Source organism: Chelon labrosus (assembly GCF_963514085.1).
Source record: "Chelon labrosus genome assembly, chromosome: 3".
Taxonomy (NCBI): Eukaryota; Metazoa; Chordata; class Actinopteri; order Mugiliformes; family Mugilidae; genus Chelon; species Chelon labrosus.
Genome location: NC_140339.1, coordinates 28,733,196 through 28,752,761, shown reverse-complemented (window position 1 = coordinate 28,752,761; position 19,566 = coordinate 28,733,196). Strand labels below are relative to the sequence as shown.

General features: G+C 39.7%; 1 protein-coding gene across 1 annotated transcript; it reads left to right on the top strand.

The window, feature by feature from the left end:
- Positions 1-3,987: 3,987 nt before the first annotated feature.
- On the top strand, positions 3,988-17,734 carry cers3a (ceramide synthase 3a; the record flags this gene model as incomplete). Its single annotated transcript, XM_084541160.1, has 10 exons — positions 3,988-4,160; positions 6,218-6,335; positions 8,134-8,252; positions 8,360-8,417; positions 8,638-8,688; positions 10,332-10,424; positions 10,909-11,037; positions 11,736-11,842; positions 12,909-13,062; positions 14,791-17,734. 10 exons carry the CDS (start codon positions 3,988-3,990, stop codon positions 14,983-14,985), a joined length of 1,197 nt encoding a protein of 398 aa, XP_084397286.1. The 3' UTR covers positions 14,986-17,734.
- Positions 17,735-19,566: the final 1,832 nt, after the last annotated feature.

Below are 19,566 nucleotides of genomic sequence, written 5' to 3'. Positions count from 1 at the left end.
TTCCCCTGAAGCACAGGCGAGTTTAAGAATTGACCAAGTATTCACATTATTCTAAATAAATATTAATCATTTTTTCCCATTACTGCAACATCTCTTTACTGGAGTTAAATCTTATAAGTGTGAGGGACTTCTTTTATGTGTAAAATACAAACATAAATGTGTCTCCATAAACAAAGCAAAACCTGATTATCTCTAAATGTTTTATCTCCCTGTTATCTCCTTGGAGCTCCTCCACCTGTACTGTAAATAATAACAACAGTTGACATTAGGCATTAAGTAATTATATTTTGTAAGTAAGGTCTAACTTAATTTGAATACACATTGTTTTCAATGAAAAAGTAGTTTTTGTATGAAAATATACCTAATAAGTTTATTGCTGCTTGTTCTTGTGTTGTGTTCAGCTCTGTGCCAGCAGGTGGCAGCAGAGTCAGGGTGACGCTGAAGTGCATCCCTGGTGAGTGACAGTAATGTGACAGTAATGATGCCCTTTAAGAGCCTCAATCCAGTTCTTTGACACATTTTAAACACTTTCAGTGTAATTAATTAACTGTAAATTTTCTTACTGCCACTGTCTGACCTATTTAGACCTATTACCTCACCTGACTCCTTAATGACTAATGATAAAAAAAAAATCATTAAGTAGTAAAGTATAGATTGGTTTTTTAGTCAGATGCATCTGCCCTGTGGACTATGAACGTCTTTCCCTGTATGACTGTTTGCCTGTCTAGGTGTGGATCAAGAAGATAAATAGGGAGAGTTTGAGAGCCATATCAGGCGACTTCAGCGTCCTCCTAACTTAATCTTGCAATGATTGCAAAAAAAAAAAAAAAAAAAAAACTCACAAACACACCTCACGCCGGGCTTTCCTTCATATCTGGCACTCATTTCTATATTTCTATACAATGACCTTCCTAACAGAAACCTTTATGTTTGAAAGCTCTTGTCTGGTTTGTCCTAATAGGTACCCTTCCATGCCATGTGGCCAGCATGTTAATCATTGCTTAGCAGTGTCATCATAGGGCTCTATTGATTTAGCATGACATTGGTACACTGTTTGCTCTGTCAGTGCACACGCCCATCTAACCCACACAGGGATAGAGCTCATAGTAAACTCACGTTAAGCTGATCTGTTAGTTCACAAGAGAATTAGGCTTAATGGAATCAGTCTTGTGGGAACCGCATGGACAAATTATAATTGAATAAGGCAACATTAGTTTTCAACAAAGATTTATTTTTGTTCATTGTATTCCTTCATGATTAAAAGCAGATCTTGGTAAGGAAACCAAGTTTAACCACTGAGAACACTTTACGACTAAATCAGTTTTACTGTGTGATAAAACTCTTCCATGTTAAGAAATTTATCTTGGATACATATTTGGTGTATTTTGCATTCTTAGCAATATCATTTTCCAGCGCTCTCTCTTCCCTTAAGGTTTGTTCTGTGGGAGAACTTGCTTTTGTACTTTATCTGGAACACAGAACAAACAAGGTTATTGGATCCCTTGAGGGCAGGGAGAAAAAGAGGTTGTGTGTGTTGTGGCAATCCGCTAGCCTACCTCTACTTCCTGGAGGGCAGAAAGAAAAAAACCTTCCCAGGTTATTGTGGCTGAGTTGGGTGTGACTCTAAAGAATGTCAAACAAAGAGAGTGGCTCGCTGCTTGTCGAAGGGGGGGCATAGAGGATTCTGCCATCTATGTTCATCTCTCCAGAGCAAACACAAGCAGTCAGCTGGTTTGGAAGCAGCTCTCCTTACCTGCTGTTTTTGGTCACACTGACAGTGGAAAGGTAAGCCTTTGTTTTACTGTGACCTTGAAGAGTGACTGGTGAGCTCTCTGACTGTTTTTAGTTTGAAAGCGAGAGGGATGTTTTTGGCTTTCTCTTCTGCTGTAAAATGATCTGCTGTGCTGAAATTAGAGGTACAAATCTTCCTGTAGCAACAGGGGGGAGTTGTTTGATCCAAGGACATCCTACAGTCAGGAAAGTTTATTCTCAGACTGCGCCTGCATTGTTACGGCTGAGTTGGGATGAATGAAGTCTCTGTTCTCAGAAAGATCAGCACAAAGATCCTGTGAGCTCCGGCTTGTGTGGTCTGACCACTTCAAATCAAGAGGTTTGAGCTGAGATTAGTTGCGGGGACTGAAGATGTTTGAGGGCTGTTTCTTATCTCAGTTTGGGTAACCTTTGTAGGGCCAGCAGCTACCTACAGGTGGGATGACAGCTTCATTGTAAAGAACAGTATTGTTAGGGCTCATTATATAGCCTGGGGTAAAATAAAATAAAATAAAGCCCTTTGTAGAGGTTATTTAAAGGTTTGACTTATTTGCTTTTCCTGAATATTTCCAATCACTTGAGACTTTCATTTTTTGTTCTTTGTTTCAGAGAAACATTTTGATCATTCATGTTATTGTGCCGTAAACATCTTAGTGTTCAGAGTAAACCAGAAGACAAGTCAGACAGAGAATTGGCACTCATGCCTCTAAACTCAGTTTGTTTTCTACAAATAATCCATGGAACACCTGCAGCTCTAAGCTTAAAAGTAGCAAAAGTCAGTCTGGATATTCTACGCGTCTGCTTTTCAGTCGTGCCAGCTCTCATTAACCCTCCATTGTTGTTAGCTATAGAACAGAGCAGTGGCTGGCTTTGAGTCTGTACCTGTGTAACACGAGCCGCCTCAGTGAAAAAACACCGGTGCTGTAGGGATGATGTGATACTTTGTCGCTGTAACTAGATTTTCAAGTTTTGAAATATGGCTATAGTGGAAAGGTTGATAACACAGTGCTATATGTTATTGTTCTCTTGTTTCACTTTTCAGAAAGACCGGTTATAGAGACTTTCACGCTTGGTTAGCTGCAGGTGGAGTTCAAAAGGTTTCTGAAGTGCTAAAAAAAAAACAACACTTAAAATTCATGTGAATGCAGATGATACCGGTCAGGAAAACAAATACATGTTACATTTACAAGGTGGGCGGTTAGGATGACATCTACCTGGTGTTTTGACAGAGTGCCTGTAATAAGGGGACCGGTGCAGGGGAACGATCGTTCACCTGTCATGGGGGTTCCTGTGAATTTGTGGGTTAGCTTCTCCTGCAGACTGAGAGACCTCTGAACACGCTATATGAGGAGCCTGGGCAAGACCTGCGATTCCATACGTGTCCCGTTTATTATTAACAGAACACACACACACACACGCTTACCATACTGACTCCATCATTAAGTGCTTTCAAGTGTGTGTTGCCAAACGTCAACCCAGGTATTCATTGTCAGCATTTGCTGACGTTTTTTTTTTTTCCGTTTTTTTATTTTTTATTTTTTTCCTTCTTCTTCTCTTGTTCCCCCTCCCCTCCTTCTCTGTGTGTGTTTGAGTGAGAGAGAGGGCCGGTAAAGAAGGCGTGGAAGTGATATGAGAATAAGGGAGGGTTCAGTAGGTCAATATTTGTTTAGGAAATAGACCTTTATGTACACTTCAGTAACTGTAACATCTGTGAGTGCAGTGTGCTTGTTGTACGTCTGTACCTCAACGGTATAGTAAGATACCATGACTATCACTTCTGTAATCTTTAACTGGAGGTTTAAAAGCTGTATACTCCTTAAAGCCATAGGCAATGAAAGTTTTCAGAATTTGGTGGATATTGTAACAACATGCTGTGCCAAAGCAAGAACCATGTGTGTATGAAATTGTCTGTTACATTCTGAATGTTACATACTTAGCTTGAATTTTCTGAGACTTTGGCGCAAGGCCATTTCTGTTCTTGTACATGCTTGTTTTCTTTCTCTTTAGATGCATGGACAGCAGTTAAATGTGGCACAAATGAGTACAATACTTATCTGTGGTAGTATTTAAAGGAATTTCCTGGTGGAAATTAAGTTAAACGGTCGATTGAACAGCTGATCATCTCTTTGACAATTTGTTGTGAACTGCAACGGATAGTTACTGTAACCTTCCTTCTTCCTATGTCTGCAGAACTTGGTGGCTCCGTGAGGGGGAGGGATGTTTGACACACTGTATGAGTGGTTCTGGTGGGACAGAATCTGGCTGCCCGAGGATCTGTCGTGGGCTGACCTGGAAGACAAGGATGGTCGAGTCTATGCCAAAGCCTCACATCTTTACGTCACTGTCCCGTACGCCTTCGCCTTTTTACTCGTCAGATACCTGTTTGAGAGGTACCGTTCACACTCACATGTGCACCTACTCTCCCATATGATTTGAACTGTGACAGTTTAAATGCTATGTTGCAGACCTGTGCCTGAGCAGACACTGCTGAGAGTGCACTGACTCTATATTGTCATAACTAGCAGCTGTCCACTACACAAAGCATAATACTGTATCTTTACTCTACTGTACTCTGTGGGTTGGAGGAAAACGTAAATGGAATTGCAAAGTAACTCAAAGATGGTCTAGAAAGTGGTCATTCGGCAAGAGGCCAGAAGATATTCATGGACAGACGCACACACACTAAGACATAACCAACGCATTACTTGGTTCTTGTGATATGATTTGTTCCGACTTCGATTTTGAGTCTTCACCGATGCCTGATTAGACCTGTGTGACTATTTTGGACACTGTTTCCAGAAAACACAGTCACACCTCAACCCCAGATAAATAATGACATCAGGACTGAAGTGATGGTCCCTGTGCAGTCTGAGACAAACCCGAAGGGATCTGCCACAGTATCTAAGATACCGTTAATTTTAACACACGCTAGTCTAATTTCAAAACTCTGCATCTTGTTCTTATTGAACCTTCACCTGAAAGTAAATTTGGATCATTTTTCTTTGGCAAAATCCAAAACAGCAGCAATAAGCTCTCTCTGTAGCCATGACAATGAAGTCACTGAATATTCTCCATGTTCCAACTGTACTCTGACTTCTTTTAGAATAAACCTTAATAAGCTGTCAGTTTCTGGTAGATGTGTTCATCTTGATCTCATTTTGACCTTGTGTCTAATTCTTCATAACAGACCCAGATAGTCTTAAACATTTCTGATCAGTCTCAAACTGCTATTTCTTTAAAGTGTCATACGGACAAATTCTAACAGAGGAGAGTCTATGGTGAGGCTCTCAGATTTAATCAAGGTTTGGCAGGTCATAGCGTAAACACTGCACCTTTATTTTCTAACTGATATTCTTTTAGCAGTTGGTGTGGTTAACACACGATGCCTTATAAACTGTGATTTTTATTTCATCTTTTGGGAAAATCATTCTGTGTTTAAACTGGGAACATATAGTGTATTCAGGGGACAGGGTTGCTCACATATCTAGCTCAGCAAAAGACAAGAGACCCAAGGACATAGCTATTATCCAGGGGAAAAAAGTCCTTTCCATAACACCTTGTATTGTCTCATGTAAGACAGAAAAACTAGAGACTTTCTCAAAATAATTGTTTCATCAAAAGTCCCTGTCAGATAACGTATAGAGCAGCAGTGTACAGCTTTAGAGTAGTTGTGCCACTGGTGAAATGTTAGGGCTTATATTCCAACTCTTTCATTTTAGAATTCGTGGGAGGCTATAGAAATGAGCAGATCTTCCTGAAATCTTGTATATTTGAATACTTTATCACAAACTGGGCTGCTGCTGCTATCTCCCTCAAAACTGCAAAACCAAAAAGACAAGACCATGTCGTTTTCCATCAATCAGCAGCTTTGAGTTCTTTCTGTGTGTTCGTTTGTTTTTCTCCTCATGTTGATGATGCCTTGGTTGCTGATCTGTGCATGCAGGGAAAAAAAATAGGAAAGCACCAGATTTGCATGAAAGAAATTATTTATTAATTTATTTATTGCGTGGGCGTGGGTGTGAGCGGGTCAGCCATCTTCTTGTCCTAATGATTCCTTATTTCAGCTTGCAAGCAGATTGCTTTAGATTGACACCATTGATCACCACAATAAATCCATGGTTGACTGGGACGGGGAAAAAAATCTAGATTTCTAAAACTTGAGAGCATTAGCAAGATGGTAATTTGCGGTGTAAATAATTTGGAAGGAATTATTTGTGCTAAATCCTTTTACAACATCCAAAACATTGTATAATACTACTACTATATATCACATGGATATGGACAGTAGTAATAATAAGCATAAATAATGAACACATATTTCAGATGTATTGTACTGTATTTGTATTTGTGCTCTCTGAAGTGACATCTTGTCAGTCATGTGGTGCGAGTATCCTCTGTTGCCATTGTTATCGTTGGAATTGAACCCTGTATGTTTACTGTTTTCCAGGTGGATAGCAACACCCCTTGCAGCATCAGCTGGAATCAAGCAGCAAGTCCATCTGAAAGCACAGGAAGTCCCCATCCTGGAGCTTTACTACACTACGCGGTGTAGAAATCCTGCTCAGGTATGCAAAGTGACACTCAGATCAGTCCTGTCGATAATGTTACAGCTTAAATGTCGACATGAGTGGTGATCTTGCACACGGTCATGTTTCCACAGCTGACCACAAATAATGATTTGAACGAGAACGCGTCAGTTCTCAGCCAATCTACGTTAAACACCGTCAGTTTGCAAACCTAACAGAGCCCGTCTCCACTGCATGGTCTGCACAGAGACGACTCCTGCTGCTTTCATGTTTAGAAATCTTCCCAGTAAGACGTCCAAAAACCTGTTTAACGTGCTTTGCACAAGGTCACTGCTGCTCTGTTCTTAGAAAGCAATGCTAATGACTATGAACAAATAATGACAACAGAACTTGGGAAATCAATATCCAGTCAAACTGAGTGAGGAAACAGGCCATCGTAACACACGGCATCAGATTTGTTCCCCAGCTTTTACTTCCAAAAGTCTTTTGGCTTGCATGTTGTTTTGCTACGCTTGGGGAACTTAACATTGTGGAATACTGATAAATGATAGCACTAACACTGGATTTTTATATATTTTTTTTATCGTATCTCATTAATTGGCCCTGAATGATTTTGATTTATATGTTTTTGATATCACTAAAACACACTTCCAAATAGGACTCAAAATGATCCATCACTGCTATTCACTCAAAATTATTATTAACTTTGTGAGAACATTGTGCATATCTCACTTCCAGATATGGACACAGGCAAGCCGTTAGCTTGTATGACTGTTAACAAATCATTGTTTGTTTTATATCCTGGATCTTATTTTCATCGTTTTTCCCCATCATTATGATAACATTATATGCTACACTGTATCATTAGCTTTATTGCTTGCAGCTGTGAACCTGACGTCTTTGCAGCACACAGTTTTATCACACAGACGGAAACCAAATGAGCCGTAAGATAGGTTCAACTGTAGGACCCACGTGCGGTTCGCTGGAAACAAATGTGATATTAATGTCACTACACATATTTTCTGCTGTAGAGCTCCAAGTATTCAAACTTCAAACCTGAGTTTAATCAGTTGTCCAGTGCTGTGGACGCTTTGGGTTTAACTTCTCACTAAGTGGATTCAGCTGTCGTTGTTATGTTAGGTTGTAAAACTGACTGGTTTCATTGGTTTACATTTGTTTTGTGTTTCATGCTTTTTATGTTTTCAAGGTTTCTTCCAGTTAAAGGGGGTATCTTTCCCTGTCACCAGGCACCAGAGCTTGTTCTCATTATTTCAGGTTTTATAAGAGTTCTGTAAAACACCTCGAGACAATTGTTATTGCAACCAAAACCTATTCATCATTGTTACTCCGCTGTCATAAATGTTGCAGTAATGTTTCTTAGAAGTCCATCGTAACAAAACGCCCTAAAATAACACCCACAATGGATTACTGCATCGTGTTTTTCTCTGGTCTGCCCGTGACCAGCAGCCAGAACACAGCCACCACAGTTCTGACATCCGTTGAAGAAAAAAGTTTGATCATACACTGATCAGCCATAACATTATGACAGGTGACAGAAGTAAATAACATTGACTATCTTGTGACAATACAATGTTCTGCTGGTGTTGACCTGGCCTCCGAATTCACTAGATCCCAAACTGATCAACTATCTGTGGGTTATCTGTGTTATGAGTGATCGGTGTATGACCTGATGACTTTGGATGTTTTTCATAATTCTCCTTTCATGGATCATTGGGTTCTCTTCCTTCCTATGCATCCCCAGTCTGTTGCTAAGTGCAATCCATTATACTTTCTCGATGTTGCTTATTTAATGATTTCTGTGTGCGTGTGTGTTCAGTCTGACATTGACGGGCTGTCTAAGAAGAGCAGTTTGTCAGTGAGACAAGTTGAACGATGGTTCAGAAGAAGACGCAGACAGGACCGTCCTGGTGTCCTGAAGAAATTCAGAGAAGCTAGGTATTATTCTGAGTGTGTTTGCATATGTTGATGGAATACCTCCAATAGCCAAGGTCTTGTATATGTATACAGGATATATATACATGTCTCCTCTCTGTTTCCTACAGTTGGAGGTTTGTCTTCTACCTGTTTGCTTTCATCGGAGGAATACTAGCACTGTATGATGTGAGTAGCTCATGTAAATGGAGCCTAAGCTCATTCCAACTAGAAATGTATTCTTGTATTGTGAGAAGCAGCTGAAGGCAGCTGTGGACATTTTAGAACCACTAAACCCACAAGTGGCTACAGCTGCATATCTTTAGAAAAGCTTTAATCTTCAGTACTGTTCTACTACATTTTAAATATGTGTACTAACCTAAAAATATTCTCTCTGTTGTTTTTTCAGAAAGAATGGCTTTATGACACACGGGAAGTATGGACAGATTTTCCAAAGCAGGTTTGATTGCATAATTTCTTCTAACAACCCATAATTATCCTATTAATGTCCGGAAATCGTTTCAGTACCACTGAGGATTTCTTAATGAGTTTATTAAACTGGATGATTCATTTGGGGCTACCACATGGAGCCTGTATTCATTTAATATAATGTAATATAATATAATAATCCTTCAGCGGATATACGTTTTTATGCAAAGACACCTGTTAGGAGAACATATTTTATGATACTACTTGTTGCGAACATTTTCATTACAAGACATCATGGAGTTGTCAATCAGCGAGGACGATACCGGCTGAGAAAATGTCAAGAACAAGTATAAAAAAAGCTGTCAATTATTCTGAACATTTCCAGATTGGTTTCAGTAGGTCAGTGCTCCAGTTTGATATGTAGCTTGCGATACTGGAATCACACCCTCCAAACAAGAGTACAAAGGCAGGATGTCTGAAGTAGGGGGACACAGTTTTCCAGATACATTTTGGGCGTTTGCATGTACAGTGCCTCTGAGTGGTTACATATGCTTTTGATGGATTTGACAAATGCAGAAAGAAAAACTGACATACAAAGGGTTTGGAGTAGGTCTGCAAACCATTACTAATATAAACCCAAAAGCTTTGATAGTCTTGTGCGGCATGTGTTCAAATCAGTATTTCCCTGGCAAGACCCTGTGAATAATGTGACAGTGTAAATATCAACATGGTGCACCAGTCGTGTTTTTGGGCCTGAAAAAAAAACCTTTTAAAAACATACACAAAGAAAGTGCACAATATGATATAATGCACATCAATCATAATGATTTGAATGAAAACGTACCAGTTCTCTGCCGATCAATGTCACACACTGTCAGTTTGTTACCAATGACAGGTGTATTTGTATAAAGCCAAACAGGTGGAGATGCAAGTAAAAGATGAAGGGATAGAGGCAACACAGACATCCTGTCCTCTGAACGTCATCTTACAGTACGTTTCTTATAATGACGGCACTTCTAAATCAGCTGTCAGTGAATGATACGATATATTTCTGTCTTTCTCGTGAATGAAGGCCAATCTCTGTGGATCTTTTTAATCACACCCACAGCAAACAAAATAATTGAGACAGAAAAGTGTTTCTGATGTCTAAAACTGCAAAATAATACACTTGAGTTGGTTTTGTTTCTTGTCTTTCTATAAACTCAATCAAATTCAAGCACAAGCAAGGTCCAGTCACTATAAAATGTCCTGTAAAAGGGAGGATTGATCTAACAAAAGACTTCTCATAGAATGAAGAACACAATGTACCTGTCGGAATGACTAAATGAGTCTTGAGAAGCAATATCAATTTGGTATTAGGGAACATCTGCATGATTTATCTCAATAAATGACATCTAACAGGCCTTCTTTTCAACAAAACCTGATCTGAGTACACATTATGTAATCCCATAGCTTTACTATCAGCCTGTGCTTGCCTTTAAAAAGATGCACCTCTGTAGGACATAGAGTGAGCAGATTTTTCCTATTCCAGCTAATGTGCTTAGGACAAAGATCACAGCCTTAGGGGACAAATATTTTGTCTGTACGAACTGAGACTGACTGTAGCTTCATGTTACCTATTTTCCAACCTCTTCTTGACTCACTTGCTTTTTCTGTGTCTCTTTCTGGCTGCAGTCCATGCTGGAGTCTCAGTATTGGTATTATATCTTGGAGATGAGCTTCTATGGGTGCCTTCTCTTCAGTGTTGCGTTTGATGTCAAGAGAAAGGTGAGTAGTGCCGCAGGCTAAGAATAAGTAGTGGAGATTGTTTGCGTTGTAAGTATTTTAAACTTAAATGCAAATGCAAAAGTTTGTGTAATAACTTAACATTTAACTACTACACTATTCTTTAGTGACATGGGCTGCTCCCACCAAGATATTGACACTTTAAACTTTGATTTATGGTAATCAAGATTATTCAGGGCATTCATTGACCTGATTTGGCAAAGCAATAATATCTGAGAGTCACAACTGCCAACATGGTCACAGGAGAATCCATATTGCCAAGCATCAAGCTATGCACTTGGCTCAGAGCAATCAGCTTTCTTTGTATAACTAATGGAAACTACATGTGTGTTTTTGGTTACTCTGGTCTTCTTTGTGAGGAAGAAGAGATCTAAACTTAGATGATTTTTGACAAGGCTAGTGAATCCAACGTGGAGTGTTCTCCAGGTCTACTGATTGATGTGATTCTATTTTTTTCCCTCCTCAGGATTTTAAGGAGCAAATCATCCACCACTTGGCCACACTAGTCCTCCTGTCATTTTCCTGGTGTGTTAACTATATTCGTATAGGGACACTGGTCATGCTTGTCCATGATGCCTCTGATGTTTTACTGGAGGTCAGTAACAGTCACATGATATCACCTGATGGCACAACACAACACAACACCTGTGAGCGTGCGAGAGGGAGTGGGAGGGAGATGGCCACTGTGAGGGGAACCTGAGAGAAATTCTTGAGAACGACAGCAATATATTTTCCTGGTTTCGACGCTTGTCTAGATTTTAAGGCTTTGTCAGTTGAGATGTTGCCTAGCAATGCAAACAATAGAAATGCTAAGGCTCAGTAGCAACGGTTTATGTTGATTTTTAAAACAGGTCAACTAGATAAATGAGGAGGGACAAGATGACATACAAGCCCCAGTGTGTTATACTGGTATGCAACAAGACATAAGTTTGAATTTTCCGCAGGCATACATAGACTGTGGCCAATTATTCTATTATTTTATATTCTGTTATTTTTTATTAACTACATGGTACACTGCTTTTAGTACTATTTTATGTCAGTGTTTGAATTCTTGGATTACTCTGTTATCCCAGTAGTCAACATAACCTAATGCCCTCTGCTGGCACTGAATGCTGGCACTGGGCTGTAATAGTGGTGTCCAGTGTGAATGAAATTCCAATGATTACCTAGCTGTTTTAGATTATAGCATGATTCCATTCGGGCTTCACACTTAACGGTGAGTCGGGTATGCTAAATCATATACTCTGTGATGTGACTGTGGTTGATTAACAATGAAACTCCTTTTTCTTTTAGTCTGCCAAATTATTCAACTATGCCAAATGGGAGAAAACCTGCCAAACCCTTTTTGTTTTGTTTGCCATAGTGTTCATGGTAACACGACTGATCATCTTTCCATTTTGGTAAGCCGATAATGTGTGTGTGCGTGTGTGTGAGCGTATGTACGTGTCCGTGTCTGCCACTGTATTTATGTGTAAGCACAAGTATGACAAATGAGAGCTCTAAGGTCCGTTTCATCTTCTTTCCATTTGGAGATTTAAATCTTAGTTTATTTATTCTTAATATATTATTTATCACACGTGAAGCAGGGGTATTATAAAACTCAGCGCAGCACTTCTCAGATTCATTTCTTTATTATGCAGGTAAACATTTCAACATAATCTTCAACATTTCTAAATAGTTAGTCACGTATATGTTTTATTGGGGACAGCTACAAGGCCACCACAGAACAGAATAACGATATATTTGCATACACATTAGGTTGTACACCATTTGCACTTGCTGTTGCTGGAATGACTAATTACACTGGCAGTAATACTATGTGTTCAGCTATTTTTGTTCTTTGGTGGCAATACATAAATGTTGGTCAGTTTATTATGTCTGCATACCCAAAACAAATTCAGTGTACTCCCTGGCAGTGGCAAATATCATTGTATGACCAAGTGAGCACCAGTCTCTGTATATTTGCTGCTTACTTCAGCCGTGCCGCGGTTGGGCGGGCCTTATCAGAAACAATGGAAGCTAGTCCTCTTGCAAGTACTTAAGGAGTAGATTCCTGTAATGTCCTGGTTGCCAAGTCACGCTAACTCTTTATTACATAATAAAACACAATGCAGTTCAATAATACCTTCCAGTAATATTACATAATACAGATGACTGCAGTTTAATTAACACCTTCCTCTAACCTTCACTGGGGACAAGGAAATGATCCAATTAAGTATATATGAGAAGTGATGGATATCTTGACAATGTTTTAGCCAAAGAAAATATGTTAAAACCAAGACCATATTATTATTTTTCTTTGTTATCTTATATCTAGAAACTCTTTTTGGGTCAGTACATAACCCATGCTTAGTACATGTTCTAAAAGTGTTTGCTTGGTGCCAGTGAAGCATCCCAGAATAATCAAATCAAACAGGTTCTGAATATTAGAGATGTTTACTTGTTTCTGTTTTATCTGTGTTTCAGGCTGATCCACTGTACCTGGGTTTACCCTGTTCTCTACTACCCAGCCTTCTTTGGCTACTACTTCTTCAACTTGATGCTCGTGGTCCTTCTCTGTCTTCACATATTCTGGGCCTACCTCATTCTCCGCATGGTCCGAAAATTTATTTTTGGCACCGTAAGTCTGCTCAATAACAATTATCATTTATTAATGTATGTGGTTTGGTAATGCCAGTTAGGCTATGTGGCAAATCCTAAACACAGTCCTCATGCCTCACAATCTACAGTTGTATCAGTCTCTCCCTAACTGCCTGTTTACACAATGCAGAAAGCTTGGAGCATCTAGGAACCTTCTCTGCATTGTAAATCATATCAAAAACCATTGTCATTTTAGTATTTCCACAATAAAATTCTGTTTGTCTTAACAAAGATGGTGCCACACAGGCTACAACCAACAACTCCACTTCGGCCACGCTTTTTGCTGTATATTTGTTTCTTGTGTTCATTCACCTTACCACTTAGTGGAACTATTGCTTCTAAAGCTTTACTGCCTGGTACTGAAACTGCAGAGAGAGATTCCTCAAAACATAAGAAGGAATACTGGGGAAGGTGTGCAAATGTTCAGTCCTTGGACGACAAGCTGGACAACAACATCAGGGCCTGGGTCCGCTTCCACAGAGACATAAGGGTGGCAACGTTTTCTATTTCACGGAGACATGGTTCTTGCCAGAGGTACCAGACAATGCCATCCTACTCTCTGAACCATTCTCGATTTCCTAATCAGATAGAACAGATGAAGCAGCAGATGGTGGCGTCTGTTTCATGGCCAGCATGAAATGGTGCAACCCCACACATGTCTCCATTATGTCATGCTCCCGTTCAGCAAATCTGAGCAGCCGTGATTGGCCACATTCAGACCTTGCATCAACATCTGTCCTGGGGAATCCGATTGCAAGTGGCCAGTAGAGGGGTTCTGGATGATTTTCTGCTGGGATTGAAGTTATAAGTGTGCATAGCCCAGACACTTAAGTAAAATGTTGATAAACTGGCAGGACCAGACTTGGCCAAACTCAATATAACCAAAGATAAGTAACTCTTGGGACACAGCCTAACTCAATTTTGCTTTTTCTCAGACATGTTGTTCCAATCATAGAACAGGGATTGTCCAACTGTAGGAAAAACAACGGAGAGCTGTGATAAGCTTTCCACCAAGGTGCTAACCACCTAAACAAAACTGAATGATAGCAATGTCATGGAGGTGTGGCCAACTACATAGCCTATAGTTTGTATTAAAAACCAAAAAAAAAAAAAAATAAATGGCATAGAAATGTGCATGTTTTTGATTATTCAATAGGAGTGTAATTATGATGAAGGCCTTACAGTCCCTCTGTGATCACGCAAGACGGGAACCATGGGAATAACCTGCAGCAACGACGAACAACATGGATTAACACTGGTCTGCCGTGTCTCTCTGAAAGAAGAGAAGGGAGCAAGTGTGGACATACGTCATTGTTTTTGTGATTGTGTAATTACTCAAACTGCCAAAGGGACAGAGATAAGTTCTGCTGTGTAGCAACAACACAAATATAGTAACATGCAATCACACGGATATATAGATTGCTGCTGAGAACAATAAATACTGTTAGTGATAGTACAGCAGTGCGACTTTAAAGAGGGAAAGTACTAAACTTAAGTGTTGTTCAACCAAGGAACTGCAGCTTATTGTTCTCTAGTGCAGCTCAGGTTCCAAATCTGCTTTCAGGTAGTCGTTTTGTTCTCTTTGCCTCCGCCTGCGGGCTCCGCCAGCTGCTTTTTGCATTTGCTTGCAAAACCCCCGGTTCCCCGTCACGTCTGCTTTTGTTATTTACATTCACAGAACATCTTTTTTTTTTTTCTTGTGCCACAGCTAACCAGAGATGAGAGAAGTGACCACGAAGAAGAAGACGAGGAAGAGAGCAGCCTGACAGAGGACGAAGGTGAACAGCAGCATCGACACAAGCCTGCCAATGGACTGGCAGTTGACGAGAAGGATGAGAAGAATGGCTGCTTTGGATCCTTGTCTCCACCTGAGAACATCTGCTGGTCAAAGACTGTGTACTGAGTCATGCTCAGTGTAATCAGCGGCGCACAAGATGGGAGATTCAGAACAATGCTAAATACATTTCATCTATTATTTATTCTTCAGTCACACACTGAAACACAAACTAACCCAAACAAACCTTGCTGTTCTCACATCCCTTGAAAGGGCTCCCATGTGCAGGGAGAAGGACTTGGAGATGTTCTTGGCTCTTCGTCTGTTTTTATGCACAGTGTTGTCCATGGCAGCGCTTCACTCAACGGCCCTGCTGCTCAAAAGAGTCCAAACAAGCAATCAAAGCAATCGTGACTGTGCACTGGGGTGGATCTATGCATTGGGCGGGAGTTGTGTGTGCAAGACTAGGTTTGTGTTTTAAAAGACACCATCCAACTGTGGCCAACCATGACAAATCATACAGTTTAGGGAAGAAATGTTCCTTGCGAAATGTAAGAATAATTAGAACACTTTCATATTCCCATTTACAATATCTTCAGCTGGTGTACAGATAAGAATTTAATGAAACAAAACTAGAGCCTGACACAGGTCATTTCTGCAAGAGTGGGCCAAAATATTAAGTTAAAAATGCAGGACGTGTCTCTGATGATTTATTTTTTTCTTATTTTTTCTATTTTAACCTTCAGACCTAATTTATTACAAAATCCAAGTGACTTCCGATGATTCTGGAACAATCAGAGCTCCTCTGGAATTTTGGGGTTGGGTTTACCCTAATTAGTCAGCACAGTAATCTGTAATCACTGTCATCTGAGTAGTACCTTAACAACATGGTTGAGTGTGGATGGAAACACATAGCATCTACAGTGTTGTTGTTTTTTTGTGCAGGTTTCTAAATCAGTTTCTGAAAAAGTAATCAGCTTTTAGAGCATCCATCAACGTTTTGGAAGCTGTGACTCCTTTGGAAGTATGGTGGCAGAGAAGCTGCAGCAGCACCTCCAGTTTTCTTTATGTAACTACATAGGAGGCGTTAGAACTGAGCTGTACACTTCTGTTTTGGCAATGCTTGTGTAGGAGTTTCCTCAGAGACAGATGAGACAGATTCTGTGTAGACATAGGACACACAGGTGCTGCGTTATTATATTTCCATGACATTAATCTAATTTGATTTGTCTGCATTTATTAATGGTAACAGTGAGACAATGAAGTGTGATTTCATTATGCTGAGTTGCTCCTCCAGTGCCTGTAGGAGAGGAGAGGACAGGGCAGAGGTGTGAGCACTGTAAGCATTTTAGCCAGCAGAGATTTCCAGTAAAATGCAAAACAATTATCAAAAGCCTTGGGGCATTTGAATATGGACACATTTTATGGATATTGACAAAACCAAGTAATGGTGGACTACCCAAACCACAACATCTCCATAATCACGTTGGTTACATCAAAACGTTGCCATAATACGGTCACATTACAAAGCAGATATGTTCAACATTAATTCTTAATGGTTCTCGATTGTAAATTTCAGTTTCAGACAAATTACAAAAAGCGTCTGAGACCAAAAACTGTTTTATGTGTTGTTCAAGAGGGCATAGGCAAACAGGTTACACCTTTTTGTCATCTAACAGAGGACTTGTTGGAGATAACCGCCACAGATCTACATATGTGTCGGAGGTCTAATAGCAAAAATCGTAAATTGACATTGCTGTAGAATCCCTAGAGGAAAAGATCTTTCCAAGTACAAAACTTAAGCTTCTCTTGCCTGATACTATGAATGAAGTGCCAAATCATTACTTGAAGTATTTGTTCACCAGAACGTGAGCATGGAAAATAAATGATTATTGAGGTGGGTGGTATGCGTCATAAAGTGATTGATGGTCAGTCTCTGGGAAGTATGGGTAAACATTTGAGCAGCGTTTAAAAGACGGTTATGGATGAGTGAGTGTAGAGCAATATGAAGTTAATGTGTTATGGGAAATTAATCTTTTATGTTTTTTAACCTTTAATAGGTCCCGGATGTTGCATTATGTGTCACAGTTTTGACATGCAGCAAATGGTCTTGAACACTGAATTGTTTGTGTTATGTTGTTGCAGCAGCAATAAAATGCTGAGAACATTCCTGCTGGATTAAGCCTTCGTTGATGGTCCATCTCACGGCGACGTGGAAAGAAATAAAAATATAAAATACATCAGATAATATGCTTATTACGAGCGTGTAATTACCCTTTTTAAAAACAGTCAACTATTTTACTATAACGTCACGCGAATACAGCATGTACTCATTGATGCACACTCACTTTTTTTTTTGCTTGTAATTCCACGGTTACCCACAAGATGGTGCTCTCCAACCTGTTCCTCCTCTAGTGACAACTCTCAGGACGCTCACAGCATATGGAGGAGAAAAATGGAGGGAATTTCTAGCTGGAATAAATGCAGATGCCCTCTTTATGTATGTGGCTATATATACATGTTGTCACTTTAACATGGATAATGGTTAATTATTTATGTATGTGTAGTGAAATAACTGCAAAAGTGAGGTCAAACCTGCAATAGATTCGACGGCAAAGCAGAGAAAAGACCCTCTCATTATCAGCTCATATATTATAACTGTTCTGGGCATTTAATTATAATGATTATAAAAATTAAGGTAAATTGTGCATGTAATAAGTGAATTTAATGAGCTATAAAAATGGATGTCTGACAACTGTAGATCGAAACTAAATATTGCTGAGGGCTGCAATTCAATGAAGTTGGCAGACACCGGGAAGACACATCATGTTTCAAATTTAATCTGCATGCCATTATTTTCACAGACCAACTATAATCATTGTATATTCCTTTCTTCCTTCTTTCCATGAAGACGGATTTGCACACTACTGACGACGCCTTAACCAAATTCATGTGGTTGCCACCTGGGATACTCTTCACTTAACAGGTCAGGCTTGTTAGAAGTTAAGTGCTGCAATTTCTTGCCTTCCTAATGCTTTGAGACCAACGGTTGCATTGTGAAGAGGTAGTCTTTGTGTGTTGCAAAGGGACAGTCTGACACTAAGACATGATCAGTCAGTACAAAAAAAACTTACGAAGGTTGAAACGACAAACTACAGTATAAATTTATCCCAAAACGTTAAAGAAAAGCCAACTGGACTTGTAGAGTTTCTTGAAGAAGTTTCTCCACTCGTTCAAGTAGCTTCTTCAGTTCTAAAGGACTGGTCTCGTCTTCAGGAAACTCTACAAGTCCAGTTGGCTTTCTTTAATGTTTTTGGATATACTATGACCTGGATGACTGAGAACCTTCACATACAGTACAAATTAACCTTACCAGTACTGATATATTACTACTGTTTTGTTGTAAATTATTTAAAACAAGCAGTCTCTCCTCAACTCTCAGGTCTTAGGTGACTAATATTTCTACGTGGCTCTACTCTTCAAATGATATACTCTTTGTCTCACACTCACCTGTGGGGGCATTAGAGTAAACTACAAATGTCATCAACTTATCAGTCTCATGGATTAACAAGAAGTAAAGTTACTCAGAGCTGGTGGAATTTGCATGTGTGCCTGATCCTACACAGGGAGACCCTGTCTGCTGGAAGAGACCAGCTGCTGGCTGAGACCAGGGTTCATCTGGTATGGGTCAACTGGTATGGGACTTTGAAACTGGGCACCATGCAATCCAAATAAGGCAGATTTCCTCAAGTATGTTGAAGTGGTCTGAAACAGAGTTCACAGGCTGAGCATATATATCCAGTGTAAGCTGAGCCGCCTGACAGTATGGTGATTATAAAGCTCAAAGCAGATCAGCGCCCTGCTCTATCAGCTTGGAAAATCACTTCCCCCTGCCTCCATAAAGGGCCATCTGTGGTCAGTTCAGCAGAAATTCCCCATGAGCTCTGTGCTCTGCTCTGACAGGGACAATCACATCAAAATACAGATTTTCCAGAGGAAAAACATGCAACACTGACCACATGGACATGCCCAGTGTGACTGCTGCATTATCAGTTGAAGCTGTCGGCCAGACTGTCACATCAGTACGGAGCAGATGTTGACCTTTTCTGACATATCAAATCGGGCAGTGATTGTTATCTATCTGATATGATGGACTCCCTGGCAGTTCCCTGGAAAATAGCTTTTTGTGCATTTGAGTTTTATTGTTGTTGCTGCAGTAATTTTGAGGGAGCAATGTTAGAGTATCCCACAGAATCTCAACCTCAAAGTATGGTCAGTCCGCCAGCCTTCAACAACTGCTCAATTTTACTTGTATGAACGTAGAAAAATATACAAAAATTATGGACACACAACTGTGCACACTGTTTACAGCAGCAAACATATATTTTTTTTTTCAGTGCGTATGTAACATACGTGCATGAGAATACCGTTATGAATGAAAATCAGGAAAAAAAAGGGTGCTGAAGATAGTGAATATGCTGAATTTCAATTTCCAAATATGTAGCTTAACACATACAATATGTTAACATAAAACAATCTCAGTGCTCACACATTTAAGATGATTTGAATAGTGGTGATTCATTTTACTATTTCATCCATCAGAAAAGGAGAGTATGCTCTCGTAGTAGAGATGAAGAAAGTCTTATTCTCACAGTGCATGGTATACAGTATATATGTATACTATATAAAAAAAACTGCATTTCAGTATTG